Below are 26,298 nucleotides of genomic sequence, written 5' to 3'. Positions count from 1 at the left end.
CACATCCCCAGGGGCATTACTTTGGATGTGACCAAGTACGGGGGCAAATGTATGGAGAAATTATAACAAAACTTTTTCAGTGTGTGGAGTTGGGGGAGAGTTGAATTGAATGTGAGAGCAGATTGTGCCCCTTAATACCAGAAATTATTCAAATAATACACACTTCAAATTTTAATGTTAAACCTTACACAATTGGCAGAACGGTATGCGCTAAGATAGCCTACAGATTAAGGCACAGTGGTGGTGCATCTATGAAATCAAGTAAGGCAAAGCTATCAATTGGCACACTGCAATAATGCCAGTGCTAAGAATTAAAACTCTTTCCTCTAACCCAAACTTTACACCTAACCCAAGCCAAGATAAAAAATATATATATTTCAAAACCTTATTCTAATCTGGATATTCCTCTGAGATTTACATCTCATTTCCAAGTGAGTTCTGACAGCACTGGCAGTGAGGCGGCAGTTTCAAGAGAAAATTTGCAGCCAGATTGTCAGAGTAATGAGAAAATGTAACAGCTTGCAAACATTAAACACAACAATAAGCAGTACAGATACATTTTTAGACAGCATGGCAAATAGACTTATGCAACTCTGACCCTTAGCACTAATCCTTCACTTTAACTCTAAATATAACCCTGAATATAACTGCATATCTACACCCCAGCCCTAATTCTTGACCATGACCATAACCTCAAAACTAACCCTTATCTCTGACCCTAAATCTAACAATAGCTCTGTATCCTAAACTACCCTTTTGCCTTAATCACAATCCATAATCCTATCCTTAACCCAGACCCAAATCTTAATCTTAGTAGTTATCCCTAACCCCAACTCTAACAAAAGCCCTCACCTTAATACATATTCCAACTTGTGGTCCTAACCCTAATGGCTAAGCCTAAACCTTCGCCCTAATCCAAGATCTTAACTCTAACCCAAAGCCAAACACCAATATCTAAATCGAACTTTAACAACAGCCCTGGCCCCCATATGAATACTAACTCTCAGCCCTAATCCTAATACCTAATCCTAACCCTACCTCTAATCCTTAGCTCGAATTCTAATACCTAACCCAAGGATGTCTAAACTTTTGGAATTAATTGCTGAAATTATTAACATACTGAGATCCACAGGCTACAAACATGCAATAAATACATATAGCTATAGGAGTGACATGTATTCAGAAAAGAGATAAGAGAAAGAAAGGATATGTATTCAGAAGACCGCTATTAGAGAGCGAGATAGGAGTTTTATTTTTAATTCCGAAGCTGCAGCAGGACATTTTTAAGTTTGAGTGGCATCACGGCCCAGATTAAACGAGTTGTCAGCAAGGATTTGACCTATGGGAAACAGTTTAGATAGCCCTGACCTAACCCTTAATCGAACCATAACCTTCAGTCGTACCCTAACCAGTACAGCAAATCCCAGTAACCTTAACTCTATACTCTAAATCAAGATAAAATCCGTAATCCTATACCTAAATTCTAACCCATAGCCCTAACTAATACTCAATCCCTGACACTGAGCCAAACTAAAGACCGTGAAAATCAATGGAAATTTGAGGTCAATTGCTTCCATAAATAGTCTCCGCACCATTTTCTGATCTGTACCGTTGGAAACTGTAATGCCAATTTACCATCAGATCACAGACAGAAGTCACATGACTACCTGAGGTTGTACGTTCTGTTGACCAATCAATGTTCGTGAAATGCACTTTTCAGCATACCCGGTTGTCATTGGCAGGACAAAACTCTGCTGCCGTACGAAGTTTTTTGTATCAGTTGCTGAGCACAGACCCGAAGGTCCAAAACGCCAAGCAGCCAACAACAAGCAAGCAGCATGACCGAAGGTGTAATAAATAAGAGTTAATGCATTTCTTGAATTTGGCAAGGTTCTAAGAACTTGGGAAAACAGTTCATGGGAGGGTATTCCAAAGTCGAGCCACGAGGAGAAAGACTCGGAAAGAGAGGCGCTTTGACCTACAGTATGCGGTATTGGTGACAGTTGGCAGCGAGACTCCCATAAAATTGCCCTCGTGCATCGTGATCTTTACACTGAACCCCGGTGTGCTGCTGTACGCCTGTCTGTGTGCCTGTGACACACTCTCTCCCTCTCTCTCTGTGTGCAAGTGATGCTGCCTCCCCGTGCGTGATCCTGGCTCCACGAGCGATTGCGTCTCACCTTGGCCTCCGAGTCGAGGTTGGCGGGGTCAGCCGGAATCGCCAGCTCCACTGTTCTCGTTTCCACGGCGACGACCCCCACCGGGATTCCTCCAAGCCTACGTTGCATGAACACACATGAACACACACACACGCACAGATGAGTGTTGATACACAAAGATCCCCCGTACAAGCCATACAGACTGTTGGGGCAAGTGCTGTGAGCTAGCACCTCGGAAGGTTGGCATGATGCATGAGACGGTGTTGTTGTCTGCGCCTGCTCGGCCGCCTTTGTCTCCCCAGTGCCAATGTTTATACATCGCAAACCAGATACTCATTTAAGGCTGAGTCAACGACCTGGGGAGGGCCAGGACTGGTTCAAATATTTGTCACTGATGTTAGCCATGAGCGGGAATCGAATTGGATAGCCACATTCATCGCACAATGCGCTAACCAACTACGCTATACGCAAGCGTATGTCCTCACACAAATGCACAAGGACGAGTGTTGTTATGCATAGTGAAATACAAGTGTTATTATGCGTACACAGGCATATATGTGAGCATGCACCCTCAAATGCACTCTAGGTACACACACACACGTGTGCTTGTGCATTCAGGCATGCCCATGAACAAAAGCACATTCATACACGTACGCACACATACGTGTCTACATCAGGCAAGTAACGATGCATCGATTCATGAAATTTCTCATACCACATGCATTGAATACCGAAGGTGTTATGTTATGATTTATGCTAATGAGAGGCACATATTTTGGTTATGTTACATTGAGGCAATTGAAAGCAGATACATGTATAGAAATGAGAGAGAACAAAGGAGTAAAGAGGACAAATGAGATGGTAAACATGGGACGCAAAAGAATCAAATCACCAGGGAAGAGTTTACACCTAATGCACGTGCACACACACCACACACACGTAAGTCAAATGGTAAAAAGGAATTTAAGAACTCTGAATAGTTTGATGGCAAAGTACAATATATGATGTGTGAAACTAAACGTATTCATTTACTTTTCACAAACATAACAATAAAAAAATGCCAAATAAATTATTCATAAATAAAGTTTGTTCTCTGCCAACTCTCCCTCTTTCAAAATAATATCATTACACACACACATATATATACACACACACTATTCATTAAAAAGAATACTGTGTCACATAAACAATGAACTGCATTAGCGCAATGAAGTGGCCTTCCACAGTGCCACTGCGCCCGGGTCTATTAGGCAGTTGGTGGGTTTAATGGAAATGTAATTTTAATAGCTGACGGAATTAAACCGGCATATGCCGTGCTCAAAAATGCACAGATTGACTTCGTTGCGCGACATCTCCTGAATATTCTTTACCCCCCCCCTCCTCCCCACAATACAAGCTGCACAAGCCGCAACAACTGCTACTGTAGGCTTAGTGGCATGCACAGAATATTCTATGCTGATGGCAGGGAAACAATTTATGAGTTTTGAGCCCCTTCGTAAATGTATTTATCGTCACAAAAACAGCTATTTCTCACCCCCATGTCCCCTCCAATTTAAAGGACACAGAATGGCCAACAATAAATTACAACACCAACAACGAAATCCAACAGCTGATGCAAACAACTGGACAACATCGCATATACCTGGGGACTGAGGTATAGTGCGGATAAGTTAAGAGGACGGATGTGTGAATGTCGAAAGAAAATGGCAGCTCCAGCAACATGCTCAAGTAGGTGGCTGGACAAGAGTAAGACATAAACTACTTTGAACATGGAGAAATGCTCTACCCAACGTAAGAGAAGTAAGCAAATCCACATTGAGAAAACGTTACTGTGTGAAAAAGTTTGATCTGTAAACATCTAAAGAAAATTTACAATTACACCACACGCAAAGAATGCACTGGAGTGTGGGCAGGTAACTGATCAGGATGGATGCATGATTGTCGGATATGCGACGTTGTGTAAATGCACTGTACATAATGAGATCCACATCGCTCCTGTCATTTTGCTGCCGTTTGCAGTCGTTTACGAATGTTGGGCATTTATAATTGTCATGGGGCTGGATGATGGACCAGAATAATGCTCATGTCCATGCTGACGGTACGTAATACTATACTCGTATTCAGCAAGAAACTAACTCCGTGAGGCAGAGCGTATGATTAATTAAGACGGGCACGGTGGCATCAAGGGCATTTATTTTCCTTGAACGCATCGTGGGAGAGATGGTCGAAAAAGTCAGAGATTTTCCCGCTCAAAATGAGCATTGAGGGACAGTGCTCATCTCCTGTTCACAGCCCTGAGCCATGGGTAAAAATTCCGATTTCTTGTTGGTGAGGGCAAGCCCCTCCACAGGACAATAACTATTAACTTTCCAACAAAGTGGTACTCAGTATTTGAACCTGAGAGAGATGATGGGCTGAGTCAACCGCCAGCTAGGATCCAAACTCGCAACCTTCCAATTGCGAGCCACTTGCTCTACCGCTGAGACACCTGGTTGGTTGGTAGGATATTAACTGTGGTCTTGCCATCATAACAGTGCATCTATGTACATACTATACCCGTGGTTACAGCTATAAATTGTGCAAAGTCTTAATAGAATTACTATTTAACATAATTTCGCGTTGTTTGCATCTCACAGCGTACACCTGGGTGCTGAACAATGGAATTTGTGGTACTCAGAATTGAGTTGTTTATGTTTTTAAATTCTAATCTACATTTCTCAGTCACATGTCTTTGTGAATATGGGCAGGTAATGCATGTGCACACAAAAGCATAAATATACAAACACATTCACTCACACACTCACATGATCAATAACACAACACAAAGATCCCTGACATAACAGACTTTTGGAGGAAAGTGCTGTTAGCGAGCACCTATGAAGGCTGGCACAGTACATGAGGGCATGGGTGGTCAGCACCACACCTGATCGCCTTTGTTTTCCCAGTGGTGATGTTTACATACTGCACTAGGTACTCAGTTGAGGCTAAGTCAGCCTAGGGGAGCCCCAAGACCGGTTCAGATAATCGTCACTGGTGTTGGCCATGAGCGGGACTCAAACTCATATTGCTACGTTCATAGTGCAGAGTGTTAACTGCTGCACTACTGCTCCCCATATATCACTCACACACATATGCATGCACACACAATCACTCACACACGACTAACACAAATAGTCATACGAAAAAATACTCACACACATAACACACAAATACAAACACAATTACTAGCACACGTGCACATACCAAATCACTCACACACACAATCATTCAAACACACATAAACCCAAATATAAACACAATCACTCACACACATATATATAAATACAACAGCTGCCAATCACCACTAAGTGGTGGTGACGTCACCATGGCGCCTGTGCCAGGCCAGGTGCACTTTGACAATCACTCTCACACACACAATCACCAAACACTCATTCATTAAATTGGAGAAATATCCCACTGCAAGATTTACTAACAAGAGCATTAAGACTAATTAGACTTTCCTACATGCTGACCACCTCACTCTGGTATCAAACTAAGACCAAGGCTTCTCCGGCACCACAGAAACACCATCAAAACGCTCAAAACACAGCCAAACGCCGCACCCACAACTGAAAGCTCAAAAACCCTTCTCTCAGCTCTTTTCAACCCTCCCCCCCCTCAAAAAACCACCCAAACAAACATCAACTACCTATCTAAGACATAATATGAGCCAGGTTTGGATGAAATTTTCCCAGATCCCATTTGTCAATAAGATAGCCCTATGAGGTGCTGTTAGCTTTGCCGGCAGGCGGATGGCAGGGAAAGGACGGAGAGAAGGCAAGGCCCCCTCTCAACAGGGGTTAATGGCCCCATTATGCCTGACACGGCGACCTGCGGGCCTCGATGCGGCCATGCCGACTCACGCGAAATAAGGCCCTCAAAGGCAGCGGCGTACCCCGCGTGCAATGATGGTGATGATGATGATGCTGCAATTTTGGCCCTCGCCTCCAGAAAAAGAGAAACAAAATTACGTGAAAAGGAAATAAATATATAAAGAAAAGTTAAATCTGAGCAATTTCGCCATGGCTAAAATCGCCCGTGCCAAATTTTCCCCCAAACCACCGCCTACCCGCTTGGCCGCCCGCCATCATCGTACCTTGCATCGCGACAACTAGAGTTATAAAAATAAAATACTCATACACACACGCACACACAAAAGGCAACAAAGGACGGTGAGAAGACAGCACCAAAATATCTGCTCTGAAATGGAGATAATGTTCCAGATGTGCAGTAAATGGAAAAACAAAATCACGTGAGAGAGGGATGGAGAGGTGGGTGATGGTGGCGGCGGGAGTCTGTGAGGTGGGGGGGTGGCAGAAGCAGCGGAGGTCTCTAGAAGAAAAGCAGCAAAGTGGCTGGCACTGCAGTGGCCGTGGAGAAGGAACGAGGGAGTTTTAGGGGCTATAGGAAGGGAACGGAATGTGGCGACAACAGAAGCGCTGCGGCTCGGGGTTTGTTGTTGCGAGAGGAGGAAGCAGCAGCAGCAGCTTGGTAATTGCCTGTGATGAGGCAATTTAAAAACGCACGCGCGCACAAAGGGGGTACGATTGGCGCGGTTTGAGCGGCGGCTCCTAATGCGTTCCGAATGACGCCGTTTGGAGGTCCTCTGCGGGCGAGCCAAAGGATAAAAGGGGGTTTAATGCGCAGTCGGAGAGAGCCGCAACGCTGCAATGCGCGCCCATCTTTTATCAAGTCGCAGCAGTGCTGTCCTTAATGCTACACATCAAAGGGCGCCGTGATAAGAGAATGACTTTCAGTTGCTGGGATTTTTTTTTTTTGGGGGGGGGGGGTGAAAAAATGTATGCGCGCCTGTGTGTCTGTGGTGTGGTTCTTTATATACTTACGTAGCATTTATGTATTTGTCTGCAAGTGCATATTTACTTTTGCCGAACTGTTAAATTGCAGGAATACATTTAAAATTCAAACGCCATGGCTGTACTGTACAGCTGGGCACCAATTGCACTCGTACAAGGAGTACAATTGGTTTCACCTCTGTTCAATGCTTTTGCACCTAATTATAGACTGAGGCGACCTAGAGGATGCTCATATCTGGTTCAGATAATGAAATTGCCAATGGCATAGTCTGTACCTCGGAATCGAACCATGTTCACCGGCATCACAATGTAAAAAATCTTCCCATCAAACAAACACACACGCACGCGTGTGTACACACACACACACACAAAGGTCCCCAGAAAATGCTGAGCATCTATTAATGCTGGAATGATACACAAAGGAGGTTATGTGGCAAGCAATATGTTCGGTCACCTTACCTTTTCTTTAGTCCTTCCTTAAAACATTTTTGTGCCCACTGCCTCCCACCGCAATACCATGGTCCAGATATCAAAGACACCTGACAACCTATTCCCCTTTTCCACTGGCACATCCGTGCCGAGCCAGCGCTGGGAAATATGTATGTATATACGTTGAACTTATTTAGCACCGTACGTAAGAAGTTCAACATATGTACGTACATATGGCTCCGTGCTGGCTCTGCTCAGATGCATATCATGGTAAGGGGGATTTTTTCCACGAGCAATTTACCTAGCTGAGTAACAATCAAGCTGTGCTACGCTGGTCTCTTAATCTAGCTCGTGCCCAAGCCGAGCCAGGGACAGCAATAACGATGTCTTCAATTTGTGTAACATTATCAGAACTAAAAGGACATGAGTAATACGGTGTCCAGTCAGAGCCTTGGGCCACTAAAAAAGTATGTGTGTGACAGCATGTAATGTCTGTGTGAGTCAACCAATACACAGTCTCACCGTGTCAGCTGCGTCTTGACGTTGCACATTGTGTGCAACGTCAGCGACGCGGCTCTGTTGCTGCAGTGCGAAAACGACTCGTGTCTCCTGACCCACAACAGCCTGACTCAGCACAGTCCCCCACCCTCCCCAGGCAACGACTAGGATGTGCCAAAGGACAAAAAAAACTGGGCTAAACTCTAACCTGAAACGGCCTCCCCATGGTCTAACGAGAGAAGGAGCGAGAGGTGACAGGGCGACTCACTTGGCTCGTCCCACGACGACCGTCTGTGCCCAGGGTCGCATGATCTCCATGAAGGAGCCGTGGTCGAAGAAGCCACTTTGCCACGTTTCCTTGTTTGCTGTAAGGGGACGGAAACCAAAAAAATGCAACGCAAGTTTTGGAACGAGACATGTCACCCACCCATCCATCCGTGGGTGTCAGCAAGGCTCAATTTCTCACTAAATATTTTACGGGACAATCGTAGGCCGCAGGAGGCGGCACGTGACTGGCAGCAACAGCCATGGTCAAAACAGTATAATATATAGCAAAGCATGGGGAAGAGAGCAAACTACTTCCATATAAACAGGATCAAATTCAGCAGCAATAAAGCAGAGGTAAAGAGGAATGTCTTAAGTCTGAACTTGCACGGGGTGGGGGGCAAAGGAGGAGGCGTGACAAAGAAGCTAAAGAGACAAACAAAGCGAATTGCCAATAAGCTGACGTCTGTTGGCACACATCAGCATCCTGCCACCCACATTAATGAAATAACACTTAATTTAAACACGATTTTTCTGTAGCTACACAATCATGTAAATGTTGCAAATGCATGGACGGATAATTAAATAGTAAAACGAAAATAAAAAATTATGGCAGATTAAACTAAATTACGCCGATAATTGTCATGCAAATGTCGAAGTTTATGAAACAATGAGCACTCAAGGTTACGCGCGGTCAATGTGTTGATCAAACCTAAAAGGCAGCCTTTAAATAAACAGATTTCAAACAAGAACCCCTATACAAAAGGAAATTCTCTCAGAGGTTTCTCTTGATCATAACAAAATAATACATTGTAAAAAACGTATTGATTCAAGGTCAGCTGGAGAAGTGGGGAGAGATATCAAAATCAGTTTGGGTTATCATCCCACCTCCCCAAATTCACCTAACTGCACTGATGAACAACATGGCCCGGTGAGGCCTTCATCCAGCAGTGGAGTCACATATATGGGGCTGTAAATTACACAGTAAATTGGAATGTGGATAAACTCGGCACCAATTGCGGCTGAATGCATCGCTGGGAATTACTGTGGCTCAGACCAAGGACTAACATACCACTCCCCCCAAAAAAATTCGATATCCGTGATAACGAGATATCATATCGCCTTCGCTTCAATTCTTCAGCGTCAATAGCTTATCAAATCATCGATATCGCACGTGCCTGCACGTGCTGCTCTCCCAGCACTCAGCACAGACCCCATGACCCCGGTCTGGGTCACGACCCCAAACTCTCGAAGACGTGATACACTAGGGCAATTTTGGGGAAATCGTTGTGTGCAATCGTCATCGGCAATGGTTGCCACTCGGGATGAACTGATTCACTTAAACCCCATCGCACGGTAATTCCATGAATTGTTACAATTTTGGGACAGTGGATTCGTTTTCCCAGTATTTGCCACCATGTTTTGTATTGTTTCAAGCAAGTGCCGTTTTGTGCTCCATTCACCTAAATGTAAAGTTAGCATATTATTCGCATATGAATTCATTAATCATACAGATTGATTCTCGAATACACTATTGGGTGCATGCATCATGAGCTTAAGAATCAATCATGATTGATGAATCGATGCATCGATACACCCCCAGCTGTTCCACAAATTTATATTGTCAAATAATGTAGTCTCCTAAATATGGACAAATCTGATCACGGCTTCTCTTGTATGTATGTTGAACTTCCTCTGATTGCCACATCTCTTAGTGTGCAATTGGGATGGCAGTGAATACCCTAGGATCGTCACATGACTACCCTAGGTTGTGTGCTCTGCAGACCAATGACTGTTCATTTCATGCAGTTTTAAAGAAACTCTGCTTTAATTAGCGCGAGAGAGAGAGCTCAATCAACCTATGCCATTTTACCAAGTTGCCATAATTGCCTATGGAGTATATACATTGTCAGTGACCGTTGCCTGCAACGATTGCCCATCAACGCTTTAGTGTGAACGGTGTCACGACACATGCCGTTTTGTCGAGCACACACACAGAAAATAGGGCGTGAGGGGGTTAACATCAGCTGAAGATCCGTGTCTAAGTCACGGAAGTGGTGAGGGAGCCCAATTAGAAACGTTAACGATTTTTTATTCGCAGAACATTTTCGGCCCGGGTAACGAGATGGCGGTGAGGGTGTCGACAGAGGACCAATCTGATGGGCAGTGGCGATGACAACGGTTAGGAAAACGGTTCCGAGTCGCATAACGAGCCACTGGCTTTAACGGACTTCTCTCGTGAAGTGACCAAATAAACGGAACCATTGATTTTAAATAAAAAAAACCTCTTAAAAAAGACTTTGCTCATACAGGATAGCACGCAATCGAAACCCAGCCATGACATTATGCAAACGAATCAGAGCATTGTAAGGAGACAAATATTGCAAGCTGATGAATTTCATGCATCTACCTACCTCCTGACCTACCTACTTACCTGCGTACCTACAGTGAGGGAAAAAAGTATTTGATCCCCTGCTGATTTTGCACGTTTGCCCACTGACAAAGAAGTGATCAGTCTATAATTTTAATGGTAGGTTTATTTGAACAGTGAGAGACAGGATAACAAAAAAATCCAGAAAAACGCATGTCAAAAATGTTATAAATTGATTTGCATTTTAATGAGGGAAATAAGTATTTGACCCCTCTGCAAAACATGACTTAGTACTTGGTGGCAAAGCCCTTGTTTGGCAATCACAGAGGTCAGACGTTTCTTGTAGTTGGCCAACAGGTTTGCACACATCTCAGGAGGGATTTTGTCCCACTCCTCTTTGCAGATCTTCTCCAAGTCATTAAGGTTTCGAGGCTGACGTTTGGCAACTCGAACCTTCAGCTTCCTCCACAGATTTTCTATGGGATGAAGGTCTGGAGACTGGCTAGGCCACTCCAGGACCTTAATGTGCTTCTTCTTGAGCCACTCCTTTGTTGCCTTGGCCGTGTGTTTTGGGTCATTGTCATGCTGGAATACCCATCCACGACCAATTTTCAATGCCCTTGCTGAAGGAAGGAGGTTCTCACCCAATATTTGATGGTATATTGCCCCTTCCATCGTCCCTTTGATGCGGTGAAGTTGTCCTGTCCCCTTAGCAGAAAAACACCCCCAAAGCATAATGTTTCCACCTCCATGTTTGACGGTGGGGATGGTGTTCTTGGGGTCATAGGCAGCATTCCTCCTCCTCCAAATACGGCGAGTTGAGTTGATGCCAAAGAGCTCCATTTTGGTCTCATCTGACCACAACACTTTCACCCAGCTGTCCTCTGAATCATTCAGATGTTCATTGGCAAACTTCAGACGGGCATGTAAATGTGCTTTCTTGAGCAGGGGGACCTTGCGGGCGCTGCAGGATTTCAGTCCTTCACGGCGTAGTGTGTTACCAATTGTTTTCTTGATGACTATGGTCCCAGCTGCCTTCAGATTATTGACAAGATCCTCCCGTGTAGTTCTGGGCTGATTCCTCACCGTGCTCATGATCATTGCAACGCCACGAGGTGAGATCTTGCATGGAACCCCAGGCCGAGGGAGATTGACAGTTCTTTTGTGTTTCTTCCATTTGCAAATAATCGCACCAACTGTTGTCACCTTCTCACCAAGCTGCTTGGCAATGGTCTTGTAGCCCATTCCAGCCTTGTGTAGGTCTACAATCTTGTCCCTGACATCCTTGGAGAGCTCTTTGGTCTTGGCCATGGTGGAGAGTTTGGAATCTGATTGATTGATTGCTTCTGTGGACAGGTGCCTTTTATACAGGTAAGAAGCTGAGATTAAGAGCACTCCTTTTAAGAGTGTGCTCCTAATCTCAGCTCGTTACCTGTATAAAAGACACCTGGAGCCAGAAATATTTCTGCTTGAGAGGGGGCAAATACTTATTTCCCTCATTAAAATGCAAATCAATTTATAACATTTTTGACATGCGTTTTTCTGGATTTTTTTGCTGTTATTCTGTCTCTCACTGTTCAAATAACCCTACCATTAAAATTATAGACTGATAATTTCTTGGTCAGTGGGCAAACGTACAAAATCAGCAGGGGCTCAAATACTTTTTTCCCTCACTGTACCTACTTGTCTGCCTGCCTACCTAATCACATACTTATCTATTTACTTGCATGCTAACTTCCTAACTTCACTTACCTGACAACCTATTTACCCACCCCACATACCTAACTACCTGTGTACTTATCGACTTACCTACTTGCATGTCTGCCTGCCTACTTATAGATGTGTTTACTTGTGTACTTATCCATCCTTCTACTTAGCTGATTCTCTACCTACCAACCCACCTAACTAGCTATGTTCCAGACTACCTATCTACTTGTATACCTACTTACCTATCAAACGCATTGCCCATCTACAATCCTGGCTACTGGTCTACCTATGAATCTATCTATCGACATACCTATCTAATTACTATCTTAGCTACTTCTTAATTTTACGTTGAGGTTGTTGAGCCAGGTCATCCTACCTACTAACTAGATTAAAACAATAATGATAACACCCGATTGTGTGAAAAGCAGGCTAATCAGGGAATTGCTAAGTGTTTTCAGTCAGTTTTGTAAATCTACAGGATTTATTACCCTGGTATAGGCATTTATATTTTTCTAATCGGACTACAGTCACGTGTAATTTCAAGCACTGGGTTACACGATTTTGAGAATTGTATATCTCTCTCCACCGATAATGCAGACAGAGGGGTAAAAAGAATTACATCTTAAAATTTGTATTTAACATGTTTTTTTAAACTGCCGTCTGTTTTCAGTGTGGCATAACCAGCCCATTAGAGGCAACCAAACACCATAAACGGCGACGTTTAAAACGGAGGGAGAAAGTTTAATCGTAAAAACAACATACAGAGGGTGGATAACCTCCGAGTGTGAAAAGTGGGACTTGCAGATATGTAAACATCTATATAAAAATGCTAAACGACGATTAATGGTGATTACAAACGCGTTATCTGCCTCTCCTTAAAGGACCACGAAGCCAGGGCACGATATTATGATCTCAAAACGAGCGGGATTAATTGTCTATCAGCCTGGGCTGGCTCTGTCACTGATAAATGGGTTCATGGGAAGTTCAGCTCCGAGGTGCGGGTCCAATGTGTGTTGAGGCCGATTAACATCATAGCCGAGACAACCCAACACTCATTTAGGTTTGCAGCTTCTAACCTCGGCACCATGGGGAGAATATATATAAATAAAAAATCCAATGACACAATAGATCCAAAGGACACGCTATCCCCCAAATCAGTTTTGGTGAACCGAAAAATGTATAAATAAATAGACCACTGCTACCGATTTCAAACTGATCGTGATTGGCTTTGTGCCATGTGAATTGTACACTGGATAAGACATGTACTTGCAACACTACCTACACATCAGGGCAGGGGACCTCGATCACATCCAGATTAAGAACAAAGGCATTAAGGGTTGGATTCCTCTCTCTCCCTCTAAGTTCATTCAATTTAATTGCAAAATGATGTTTCGACCATGCTATGCATTGCACAGAATACCATGAGGTGCCTACAATGTGATAGGTGCAATATAATTGGTATGCGTAAAAACACACGCAAATGCATGTGGAATGTGCACTTGATGGTCAATTATTTTCAGACCTCAACATTTAAACGTATGCACACACACCTATTATTCTTTTACAGTAAAGCATTGTAGCTCATACCATTAATGCACTTATTCCAGTAAATAATAAATACATAAAGAACCAAATATAGTTTTTCATATATTAAATCTTATATACTCATTATGGGTATATATGTGTATATACTCATAAAACTACATTTTATATTACACTACATTAAGTATTTATGGCCATGACTATGATTTGTGTGGTCATTTCTCTTCTATGCAGCTATTTATTTCTTTATAAAACTTGAAAATGTATGGGTTTAAATTCATCACGTAAAAATGAATTGAAATGCACATACCTCTAATCGTGAGTTGGTGCATAACATTTTTGTGCCTCATTATTAGGGTAGCAACAATTATTTCCACAGAACTCCCGTTTGCAAAGCAAGATGCCAAAATGATATAAACATATAGCTCTAATAATATTAATTGTATAGTCCTTGCTCAACCTACTGCTGGATGAAGGCCTCGCCACACTGTGCAAAAATTAAGCGGGGGAGGTGTTATGGACATAGGGGCATATTACAGTACAACATTTGATTTTTCAGCACTGCCCTCTGCTGGCCACATAGCCCCGCAGCAGCCAACAACACATTTTATGCGTGGTGGTCACTGTCAGACTTAACCCTGCTTATTTTCTGAAATTTGCCGAGATCAGAAGCATTTTGGGTGATCTGGTCACAGGCTCCCCTGGTTCTCGCCAATATTTGTGACACAATGTTTTACGTGTGCATTCTCCATCATTTGTGTTGTGTGCTTGCTGGGCCCTGCTCCAAGGGGGACCCGTTACCCACTGGGATGCGGGCGGCCGGCCAGCATCCATCGGGGATCGTAGGGGGCCTTTGTTGGCATGAAATCCACCTCTCGGTCGATGGGGTCCTTGGAGTGCAGGATGGGTACGGGGCTGCGGGAGTCCTGGAAATTTAAAATACATTGTCATTGTCATCATCATCAGCCATGATCAATCCACTACCGAATGAAGGCATCCTCAAGCTGTCGCCAAATCTCACGGTCTTGTGAAGCAACAAACCATCTAGCTCCAGCTCACGAGTTGATTTAATTGCTCCATCTCTCTTGTGTGACTGCCCCTGTAATGTGAATCTCAACCATCGGGCAACATTCCCCTCTCGCAATGTCTCCTGTCGAAGCCAACTTACTCTTATTAACAGTCAATTTTACGTCTCTAACTCGCATATACTCTCTAAACCATGTTTTCCTCTTCCCGTCTCTTAGTACAATCGTAAGCATGCACTTCTCCATATTTTTTGCAGCATTTCTAAGTTATGTTCCATTTTCTTAGTCAATGTCCTGATCATTGTTTCTTATCCATATGTCCTAAGAAGTAGATAAAGACTGTACAGCTTTTGATTTAAAGCTTTCGTGACTGCAGGGATTCATATTCTTGGTTCTTTTGGTTTCCCTTCTACGTGACTTTACCGAAAGAACCAAGAATATGACTGTACAGCTGTAGAGTTTATATCTACTACCTAAAGATGGCCATGAGGGAATGATTTAAATTAAATGACAAATATAATTTGCGTGTGAACCACTGCACCACCACTTCCACCCTGGCTCCTGTACAAAATAACTAAACTCCCACCACTCCCAGCACCAACATCTCTCTTCAACTATAACTCTACCGCTCCCTTCCCAACCACCGCTTACGTGAGATATGAGTCCTGACATAGAATCGCATATAGACGCTCTCAAATGCAAGCCGCGGTGTGTGCTGCCGTGCTGTAAGGTGCTGACGTGGCCCTGCCTACTTTGGGCATATAGGAGAGCCACTGCAGGATGGTGTAGACTCCCTGAAAGTCATCCTCTGCCGTGGTGTGCGACACGCCATTGTTGTACATGATCTGGATGCCGCCGAGCTGGTTGTTGGAGGTATACACCTCACGGCCCAGAACCTGTGTACGTGCAGAGATGGAGAAGACAAAGACGGTAGTCACTAAGTTTAATCATCACCTTCTCAATCATCATCATCATCTTCGTGGTACTATAAATATAATGTGGACTTAAATAGCATCTAAATGCGACCGTATCTTATTAAGACGCTATCCACAAACAGTCGGCATAATTATTTTATAGAGAAAGGTAGTCACAAACTTCATCAGCAATGATCTTTTCACTGCTGGATAAAGATCTCTTAAAGCCATTGCCATATCTTATGTCAGGTGCTGACCTGAGCTAATTTCATCGCTCTATTTCAAAGAAACCTTATAGAGTTGTCTCATCTGCATTAACGACTTGCGTCTGTCACTAGCAAGTGAATGGCATGTGGGGAGTTGTGACGTTGCAACTTCAAAATTAAAAGCAAGCAAATATTATGATTACTTTATATATGTGCTATTATTGCGGTATTTTTTACATATTAAAGCAAGCCTCGCTGAATCTCAATACTTATTTCCTGCTTTGAATGTGTGTCTTGTACTTTTTTTTAGTGTGTGTGTGGACACATACATTAGTGCTCAGATAAAAGCCCTGCATACAGCGAGATTTAAACCTACTTGCTGTACTGCTCGCAAGGCGATGAATTAAACGCATGTGCCACCATGGCCACTTTCAGTATTTATTTCACTTAAGTTATTTAACCTTGAAACAAGGTGAGAGTACAAATGTGTCAACACTCAGCAGGTATTATGACAATTTGCACTTGAATTGAGAACCAATTAAGAAAAAGGGCTCTCTTTTACGCGGTAAAATTAAACCAGAAAATTTTTAAACTGTAAATAACATTCACAACAATACAGTTGCAATGTTGAAAGAAACAAAACAAATCCACAATATGCTATTTTTTGCAAAAAGCTAAAAGCCTTCACAAGAACTACACAGCTAAAGAGGCTTACAAATGCTCACACGTACGAGGAAATATGTTAGGATTCAATCACAAGTAATTTAAGGACAAAATAAAGACTAACGGTGACGTTCCAAACCAGAATAAGCAGATAATTATCCAAAGCTCAGTTTGAGGTTGCAGATTGTGGGGCAAACGTTATGGTTTGTAAAGATGGTTTGGTCTAATGCAGGGGTCGGCAACCAAAATAACAAGAGGTAATTTCTTTCGATTTCGGAAGAAAAAAAAATCGATGTTTTAAGAGCCACAATGCATGTGAATACAATATGGTCCTTAATAAAGAACGTCACAAAACAGTCCTTAAAGAGTCACATGCGGCTCCGGAGCAACAGGTTGCTGGCCCCTGCCCATGGTAAACTGGACTTCCATGGTAAATGGGACTCGCATGGTGAACTGGATTTCAGTGGTCAACTGGGTTTCCATTGTCAGCTGGACTCCCATGGTCAGCCAAAACAACAGCCATTTTTATTTATTTATGTATCCGACTCCGCAGCTGTAGGTTGCCGACCCCTGGTGTAATGCAAAATATTTCGAGGATGTGCTTTAAAATGAATAAATAAATAAATATGTAAAACTAAAACTTTCGTACAGTCTCAGCAAAACTGCCTTCTGTGCGAAAAAGAGCAATTACGTATACAAATAAGTGTGTTTAGAAAGGCACACACACATGCAAAATCACGTACATCTTGCATACAGAGGTCTTCCATGTTTAGCTGTATAGATCATCGCAGCAAGTGACGTTAGTAAGCACCTATTAAGGCAAGCACGATGCTCAAAGTAGTGCTGTTGCCAGAACCGTGCCTAGCTTCCTTTATCTGCCAAAGGATTGACAGTTACACACAGATGCTGATGTACGGCTAGGGGTGTCAACCTAGGGGTGACCTAAAACAGGTTCAGATACTATTTGCCACTGCTTTTCATCCACGGTTGGAATTTAACCACGTTAGCAGGATCAAAGCGAGGTCACATACATACATGCGCATAAAAAGTGTGAACATACATACCGTACATGGAAACACACATGTTCACATTCACAAATCTGAATATACACATGCACACCCACAAATACACACACGTACAAATAAATATATGCACAGACATGTGCAAGTGTACACATACAAATATGCAAACACTCAAAGACACACGTAGATATATACACTCAAATACACATAAGTGCATGCACACATACACAGGCACCAACGTACACAATTGTTTACACATACATGTACACGTGCGTACAAACGCAAGCACAAAAACAGGCATACATTATAGCAGAAACACACAAACATCCCCAGACATGCACACACAAAGATAAAGATCTACGTATCGCCTGCACAGACTTTAGGGGCAAGTGCTGTTAGGGAGCACCAATGAAGGCCGGTATGGCACATGAGTGGGTGGGTGGCCAGCACCACACCTGGCCGGTTTTGTTTCCCTAGTGGCGATGTTTACACACCACACCAGGTACTCAGCTTAAGTTAAGTCGACCTAGGGGAGACTCAGGACCGGTTCAGATAAAAGTCAATGGCGTTGGCCATGAGTGGGAATAAAATATGGGTCGCTGGGTTCGTAGCACATATCTAAACACACGCACACACAAATACGAACACATCCAAACAAGCAAATACACACACATGCCAAACACACCCACAAACACACACACACGCATACAAACACACACGTACAAACACACACAAAGTAAAAAAAAAAACGTCCTGTATTCTTATTCTCGTTGTTCGCATTACGATTCCGTGGTGTGCCGGCTCGCCAGCCTGAGTCATTGGCGCGTATGAAGTCAGGCGTTCTGCCCGCAATGATTTCACACGCTCCCTGGCGCGAGCACATCCCATTACGCCGGGTGAGATGCCGAGTGGCTTCAATCAGAGCCAGCTGCTTATGCGCCGGGAAAAGTATTAAAATAAAATTAGCCGATCTGTCAGTCTGCACGCAACTGCCCCGCACGCTGCTGTTTGCGCGCGAGTGAAGAGGGAAAAAAATAGTGGGTAAAAAAAAGATTGTATTAGGAAAAATAAAAAAATGGAGTGGGAACAAAAAATCTGGATAGAGATTGAAATAAAAATTGGCAAAGACTGTCGGCTCACATGCTGCGATCAAGCGTCCGTTTCAGGAAAAATTAACGCCAGATCCGGAAACTGGATAAAAGAGATAGCTGGTATATATCAGTCAATAAACCAGGTTTGAATGTCACAATTTGAAAGTGAATAAGATATGACACTCTGCCTCATACAAAGAACTTGTGACGGATGCTATGTCAAAACACAAAACATCAAGGCAAGCCAGTTAAATCAAAACACTGCAGGTAACTTTTACTCGCAATCCGATGCATAATCGTCGAGTAAATAATTGATAATGCACAACCAATTTACTACTGAATGGAGGCCTACCCATTTCGATTCAGTCATGAGGGTTTGTCTGACCAGACTTGACTCCACTGCTTGGTACGGGTTGGTGCTTGGAGAGGGCAGGGGACTGGTTCAGCTATCGAGGGCAGGGGACTGGTTCAGTTATCAGTCGCCACTAATATTAGTTGCAGCTAAAAATCAAAGTCAGGTCGCCTGAGGCATAGCGTAAGAGCGCTAACCACTGCGCTACTGCTCCCCCCCCACCCAATTATAGAGCAATAAACTTTGCCGCACGAGGTGAGAATCCATTGAGATTCCAGGAACTATTTTGCAAGGATAACCCGGGTCGACACTTGACAGCAGTGCCAGTGCATTTGTGAACTAAACGTAGAGCTAGAGAGCACAACTTGTCATATGTTTTCAAACATATTGTAAAGACCACCAACAATTTATTTTACGAACATTTGTAAAGTCTGTGTTCACGTAGTAATGCAGATAATGTCCTTCCTTCGTTAATCCAGGAAAGTCTCACTTTCAGGTCTATTTGTCCAAAATTGGCCAAACATCCTTGCATTGCGATGTTTTGTCAATTCCATTACTGATTGTTTAACGATGTGGAAGGAACATGGAGTATCTGCAGAAAACCCACAATATGAAGGGGTAGCACATGCAAAGCTCCTCACAGATGGATGCAATACATGGTTAATGTACTATCATCGCTTGGCCGCCTCGCACCTCAATACGACAACACATAGTATTCCGAAGCAGCCTCCCATCCAAGTACTAATCGGGCTCAATACTGCTTAGCCTTTTAGATCGGATAAGATTGGACACATTCAGCGTGCTTTAGTCACAGGCAAACACATACAGTACGTCTTAGTAGGCATGGAACAGTTGATTAGTTAATTGATTAAACCAGATTCTTACAATGATACTACAGCCATTATATCGTGTAGGTGGAAATCAATTATTCCCTATTCCATTACATTTCATGTGATTGGTTCATGGAAATACTGCAGCCCCTATATTCTACCTGCACCGTGACAGAAATAATAATACATTGAATTAAAACGTAATCCCAAATCGTGAATCAGTGGGCAGTAGATGACCCCTTACCTACCTAGTATACAACAAATACATTTACAGCGTGGGCCTGTGTTCAAAACCATGGGTAGCAGTACTTATCCAGTGGTGCCAAATCCACATTCTTATCATGGCACAATCACCATTGACTTCCCACAAACTGGTATCCAATTTATCGAACCCCCTAACCAGGAGGGATGATGGGCTGCGTCGACGACCCCTGACCGTTGATCAACTCGCGACATTCCTTCCCACTGTGAGTGAAGAGCTCTGCCTATACGACGCCGCTCGACTGGATCGCCCGCGACTGTACGAACGTTCAGTGGTTACGCGGTCGTATTGGCGCGGTGCGGCGGGGTAATGGACGGTGGCTCTCTCCGAGATGTGTTGTGGGGGTGACCTTTTGACCCACGCTGCCCGGGCCGTGATGTAGAACAGAGGCTCCCGTCTCTCCCGTACCTTTCGTCCCCCCCCATTGGGCACGATATCCAGGTCGACCACGACGCTGATGACGCGAGAGACAAGCGTGTGTGTGCTCTCCGCGCCAGAGACAAAGGCTCAGTCTAGACGCTCCGCAGCATCGTGACAGGTTAATACATAATGACGGTGAGGTACGGCACTGGCAGACGTGTCAGGCGCATATATATGTACTGTGTGCATATATATAGGCACATACACAATAATATTTTTATTACATATGATATATATAAATAAAAAGTACCTATGACCAAATAACCCAAAATGCACCCAACCAACGTTGTCATATCTCAGGAGCCTAGCAGGATTACGCTGCGTGGCAATGTTGTGGGAAGCAGAGAATAGTGTAGAAAAAGCTATTGTTGTACTGTACTTCGATGCTCTTACGTCTATACTCCCTACTTTCAGGAAACCCACACAGAGCAGCGTGGTGAATCGTGGCCCCATAGTCCCGCACAACCTGCAAAGCCCTCATCTAGCAGTGAATTAACAAATATCAATAGATGTACATAAATAAAGAGCTGGTTGAATATTATTAATCAAATGGCACAAAGTTAACGGAGATTTTATTTTTAGGTCTGCAAGTTTTTTTTGTAAGCCAGCATTTACATTTCTAGTTTACGGTTCCAAAAGATTAAATATTACTGTATATAAAGTCACATCCACGGATAAAAACATCTGAAATAAGCGCAATTTAAAAACATTGGGAGAGGGTACATAGTACAGGCAGTGAGGCAAAAGTTGTCACAGACGATGCGAGCAGAAGCGGAGGGAGAGCGAGCGATTTCCCATAACACAGAGGTTGATGGGAGGTGCCAAGATGAGGCAGTGTTTTCTAAATTGGAAGGGTAGTGGAGTGGACGGCAGGTGAAGGGAAGAGATGAGAAGGGCTGTGGAAAAGACTGCTCCAAATGCGGGATAAAATGCATTATAAATAGGGGCTGGATCATGTCTAGGCATCAACAATCAACTTTCGAGAAAACCATTTCAGAAGATGTTTTGACAATAACACTAAACTATGCTGGTCAGGATCATAACTGGTTCAGATATCACCTTCCATGGATCTTAACCATGGCCAGGAGTCAAACTGAGGAATCAAACTGGTTCTCCAGTGAAGCCATTATTCCAGAGTTTCTCAAATCCAGGGTTCAGCCACCCACCCATAATTAAATTGGTATCTGTTCAATGAAACATCATATAGTATTATTTTTTTCTATTAATATGACCAAGCTCAAAGAATTAATCATAAAAAAATATATGTATAAAACTCTTATGCAACGGGGGTCGCTGTCAAGCTCCTGAACATTTCACTGTAACAGGGCGCATGAAAACGTCCACGCACTGGTGTGTGTATAAAAAGCTAATGTAAAAGGATCTCAGAAGTAGTACTGTGATATCTACACTGCTCTGAGAGAGTCCCAAACTGCGCTCATCCCGAAACGTTGCGCTGATCTGAATAAAATTGCTTACATTTTCTAAAAATAAGGAATAAAACAGAAAGCCACTAACTTTATAGCTCACGTGTATCAACCTGCCACAGGGACGAGAGCTGCAAATGAGTTTAACGAGTGCGTGAGTAATTCTGGGATCGGGACCGGATGGTGTGCGGTGCAGTGCGTGCTCCAACCTGCATTAATGTCTGCAAGGGAAATGTATTTTCGACGGCACAAGGGGGGGGGAGGGTGGAGAGGTGAGGTGTGGTACAATTGAGGTTGCCGTCACGCACAGAGGCGCGTGATTGTTCACTGTTTACGCTCGTCTGAGAAGCCCTCCCCCGCTGACTCCCCTCGATCAACCGGAGAACCCAGGGCTTTCTTGCATTAACCACTTCGCCCGCGATTGCTTCAACGCGGCCGCCGTCAAAATAAATCAGCCCCAGGTAGCAGCGCCGCGCGATCGTTTGGCCCCGCAAAAGTCACGCGTCAGCTGCTGTTACTGCCATGTCCTGCTGTTGCTACTGCCGCCGCTGCCGCAACTGCCGCTACTGCCGTTAATGATGATGATGCTACGTTGCAAGTGCTTGCGTACACACACAGAAGCCCTGGACCGATGACTTCCAATTGCTGCACTGGATCCTTCTGAAGGGGCTATTTTATTTGCAAACGGCGGCCACTAAAAAATGAAATACCACCCCCATTTGTGAAACGGTTAAGCCTCCCTGTGGATAACATAACATATATTATCCATATGCATGCCGCAAGCGTGCAAGGCGTAATCAACAGCGCAACCGTAACTTTCTTCCCTTCCTGCTGCCTCCCTCCCTCTCTTGCCTTCCCATTTCCTTTTCTTGTTTCTTTTAAAACCTGTAATTTCTACAAACTGTCCTCAAAAACAGTGGCTATATAATTTGTTACTGATTGCAGAGTTTGGCAAACATTACAAGGTGGTTCAATGGCGGATACGGATGGGTTTTGGTGGTGGGGAAAGTGGCGTGGCTGTAACAGATATTTATCATCTTTTTTTTTAATCCGCTCGGGAAATGGCCCCCGAGATAAGCCTGTGAACACACTGCCCCTTAGTGGAAGTACTGGATTCAACGCGGAACGGCGGGCAAGCACGCTGGGCAGCAGCAGCAGCAGCACGGCTCCGACTCTTAATCGAGTGGTTGTGAATATTCACCTTGCAGTCGGAGATGTAACAACTGCAATTTAACATTTTTACGCCCACATTATTAAAGTGAAGGCATTAAGGCGGTGACCTCATCACGCCGGGCTAAATATGTTTTTGTTCTTTATGAGATTTTATTGTTATGAATATATCCCAGCCGTGTGTCCTACCCACCACACACCTTCCCACTCCACTGCCTCCCACCACCCCCATCACGAACTACGCTTTGGGGGGGGGGGAATCTAAAACCTAACCTGTGTGCGCAATTTTTACTTGAAAATGCCAGCCGAAGGTTGAAAGTACAGCAAAAGACCTGGAGATTTTTTGCGAGTGTGTAGCAGTGACCTTTGTTTTACCCAGGAAAGCCTCACTACATCTCGACTCTTTTTCAGGCGGGTGCTGATGGATTGGGATTTTTTCTGCATTTCTCCTTAATAAGCATTTGCCTTCATGTGGCAGGAGAGCGGAGTAAATATAGAAAACCCACCACATATATGAAAGTGTGATGCTCAAAACTCTACACAGAGTCAGGAATCCATCGCTATACTCAAAAGTGTCCTCACCACCTTGCTAGCCAAGCTACAATACCACACATAAAAGTGTGTGTGTATGAACATCTCCTTGTCAATTCACTGCTGGATGAGGGTGTCCCCAAACCATGCAGGCCATAGGGTTTTTTTTACCACATTTCACCAAGTTGGTCAGTGTGGGTTTGTGAAGGTGGGGAGCATAGACGCAGGAGCATAGAATAAACAGTATGACAGTGTTTTTTGCTGCACGTCCCTCTGCTGCCCACATCGTAGCCCCACAGGCTATAATACTTTATGTGCACTGTGGATGCCCATCCAAGCACTATCCATGCCCAACCATGCTTAGTTTCAGATATCTGCTGAGACTGTGTGCATTGCTAGTGATTGGATATAATCATATGCAAACAATGGGTGAAAAAAATGGCCAAACATCCCAAGCAGAGATGGGGAGTCTGAAAACTCACGTTGAGGCTTTCCTGGGTGGGAACACGAGAGCCGCGCATGTAAGTAAATAAGCGGTTTAGCTCGTTACATTAACAACCACTCTGAGATTTAGCAACAGCAGCCAGCATGCGAGGAACACAGGACAATAATTACGCACTCACCCAGCTGGTTAAATTGAACAATTTGCAAGGGAGGCGGAACGCTTCAAATTAAAACTTGCGTCAAAAACCTTGAAGCCTATTCCCTGCACCACCCCCGCCACTGCCCGCCTTTTTCCCTTCCGAAGCAAACAAATAAGAAATAAATTCTGCGCCGATGAACCGCCCGCGCGTTCAAAACAATCGCTCTGCCGCCGTCAGTAAGGTTTATTCACGGACGCATTTAAGGCGCGGGTCCAGCATTACTGACGTGTGTATTTTCCAGCCAAGTAGCCTTATCGCGTCTGATCTAGGGGTCTGGTTTTCAGAGGCAGCGTGCGCCGATTGGGGTGGGTTTTTTTTCCAGTTGTTCAGAGGCTAAGGCAATCTATCAGCATTTTGTGTTCGACCAGAGACCCACTGGTGTAGTTGGCGTGGGATGGCATTCCCATTGTCCTTCCAATCAATCAATTAAGTTTACTTAAAAACCTGGCGAGAGCCCCTCGAGGCGTAAAGTCAATTTTTGTTGTTGTTATTACTATTTAATTAGCAAGGCAAACATGGGGATAAAATACACAGGACAATGCGGAATGTGATATTGAACTTGGTGCAACAACAACAAATAACCCAACAAAATAAAGTAATTGCCTCCCTGCTCAATGTCATTTGGGTCTTTGCCTGAAACGTTGCCTATTTTACATGTATTTTTTTCTTTAGTGAGTGTTATTGACAAAACGTGTTGAGCGTTTATTATTTGTGATGATACGCCACCGCCAAATGGAGAAACACATAAATATCTTGCTCTAATGAGCATTTTTAGCAGCGCTATTGATGACCTTGAGTCATCGTGGAAAAAAAATCCACATTCCCATAGCCGGGGCCAGAGAAAGAGAGGGAAGATTTGCTAACTAGACCTCAAACCAGCACCCAAAATTACACCATCCATCCCTCCACACCCCCCCCTCACCCTACGTATCTACCACCATCCCAGCTCTCTTCTCATTGACCCTGTGGAGTGACCTTGTACATACAAAAACTCAGGGATGGCAATTTTTTTTTAACAAACTTGAAACAAAAGCAAAATGCTGAACAGAATGAGCAATGGCATGATCTGATTTTGTCGATAACGCATTCTGCTTGCGCTCTTACCCCATATGTATATGATGATGATGCCAACATTCTTTTTACTTGTCTCTATGAATTTAGATGGGGGGCTAAGCCTTCAGCAAGAGGGTGCTCAGCCCCTCTTATAAATTTTACAGCCCGTACCCCCCCCAAGCCGCACACACTACGAGGGTGCTTCTCCATCGTTGCACCTCAGCATTCTGCCACGACCTCCTTCGCTTTCTCCATCTGCCTGCCCCTACTCCTGCCTCCTGCCCCCACCGGCGCCACTCGCGCCCATGCGCTGGCAGGCCTGCCGCCACGTAGCTCCCGCGCCCGTGAAAACAGGTTATTTGCACCCATTTTCTGCAGGCGCTGGCATTTTACAGCCCGTCGTTTCTGAAATTGCTCTCATTTCGGCTTCCCCCAGTCTCGGCGCGCGACGGCGCACAGGGCCCTGCGTTTGCGCCAGCCCGCCCGGGGCCAGAATTCCATTTCTATGCAAATGTCAGCGGCCTCGGCTCGCCCGCCCGCCTCCCACCGCTAGCCCGCCCGCCCGCCGCCTTCCCTCTGTTTTACTCGCTCTCTAATCACACGCGTGCACACACACACACGCGCGCGCAAACACGTACAGGACGTATGGGTGCACACATGCACGCGTTAAAACGAGCTAGTGCAGGCACACGCAGACACATATGGTAGACACGTACGCACGCACACGCATGTTAGCACAGACACATGGAGATATATACGGTACACACGCGAGCGCATTAATGAATGTGTACTTAAAAGCGCCTGTGCACGTTTACAGATATGAACGTTATGTGCATTCATAAATACACACACGTGCACAACCTGGCAC

At 44.2% G+C, this 26,298-nt stretch overlaps 1 protein-coding gene across 7 annotated transcripts in view; it reads right to left on the bottom strand.

Annotated features, from left to right (window-relative positions):
- The window catches only part of ACACA (acetyl-CoA carboxylase alpha), a 231,114-nt gene that overhangs the window by 62,446 nt on the left and 142,370 nt on the right, over nt 1-26,298 (bottom strand). For all 7 annotated transcript variants that reach the window (XM_032967726.2, XM_032967729.2, XM_032967724.2 and 4 more), the window contains 4 exons: nt 15,601-15,744; nt 14,629-14,749; nt 8,208-8,304; nt 2,181-2,277 (listed from right to left, as the gene is read on the bottom strand). In XM_032967726.2, coding sequence (XP_032823617.2) covers nt 2,181-2,277; nt 8,208-8,304; nt 14,629-14,749; nt 15,601-15,744 — 459 coding nt within the window. The remainder of the gene's footprint in view (nt 1-2,180; nt 2,278-8,207; nt 8,305-14,628; nt 14,750-15,600; nt 15,745-26,298) is intronic.

This window comes from Petromyzon marinus, chromosome 38, assembly GCF_048934315.1.
Source record: "Petromyzon marinus isolate PM22_M1 ecotype Great Lakes invasive population chromosome 38, UKy_Petmar_22M1.pri1.0, whole genome shotgun sequence".
Taxonomy (NCBI): Eukaryota; Metazoa; Chordata; class Hyperoartia; order Petromyzontiformes; family Petromyzontidae; genus Petromyzon; species Petromyzon marinus.
This window is presented reverse-complemented; position numbering and strand designations above follow the sequence as displayed.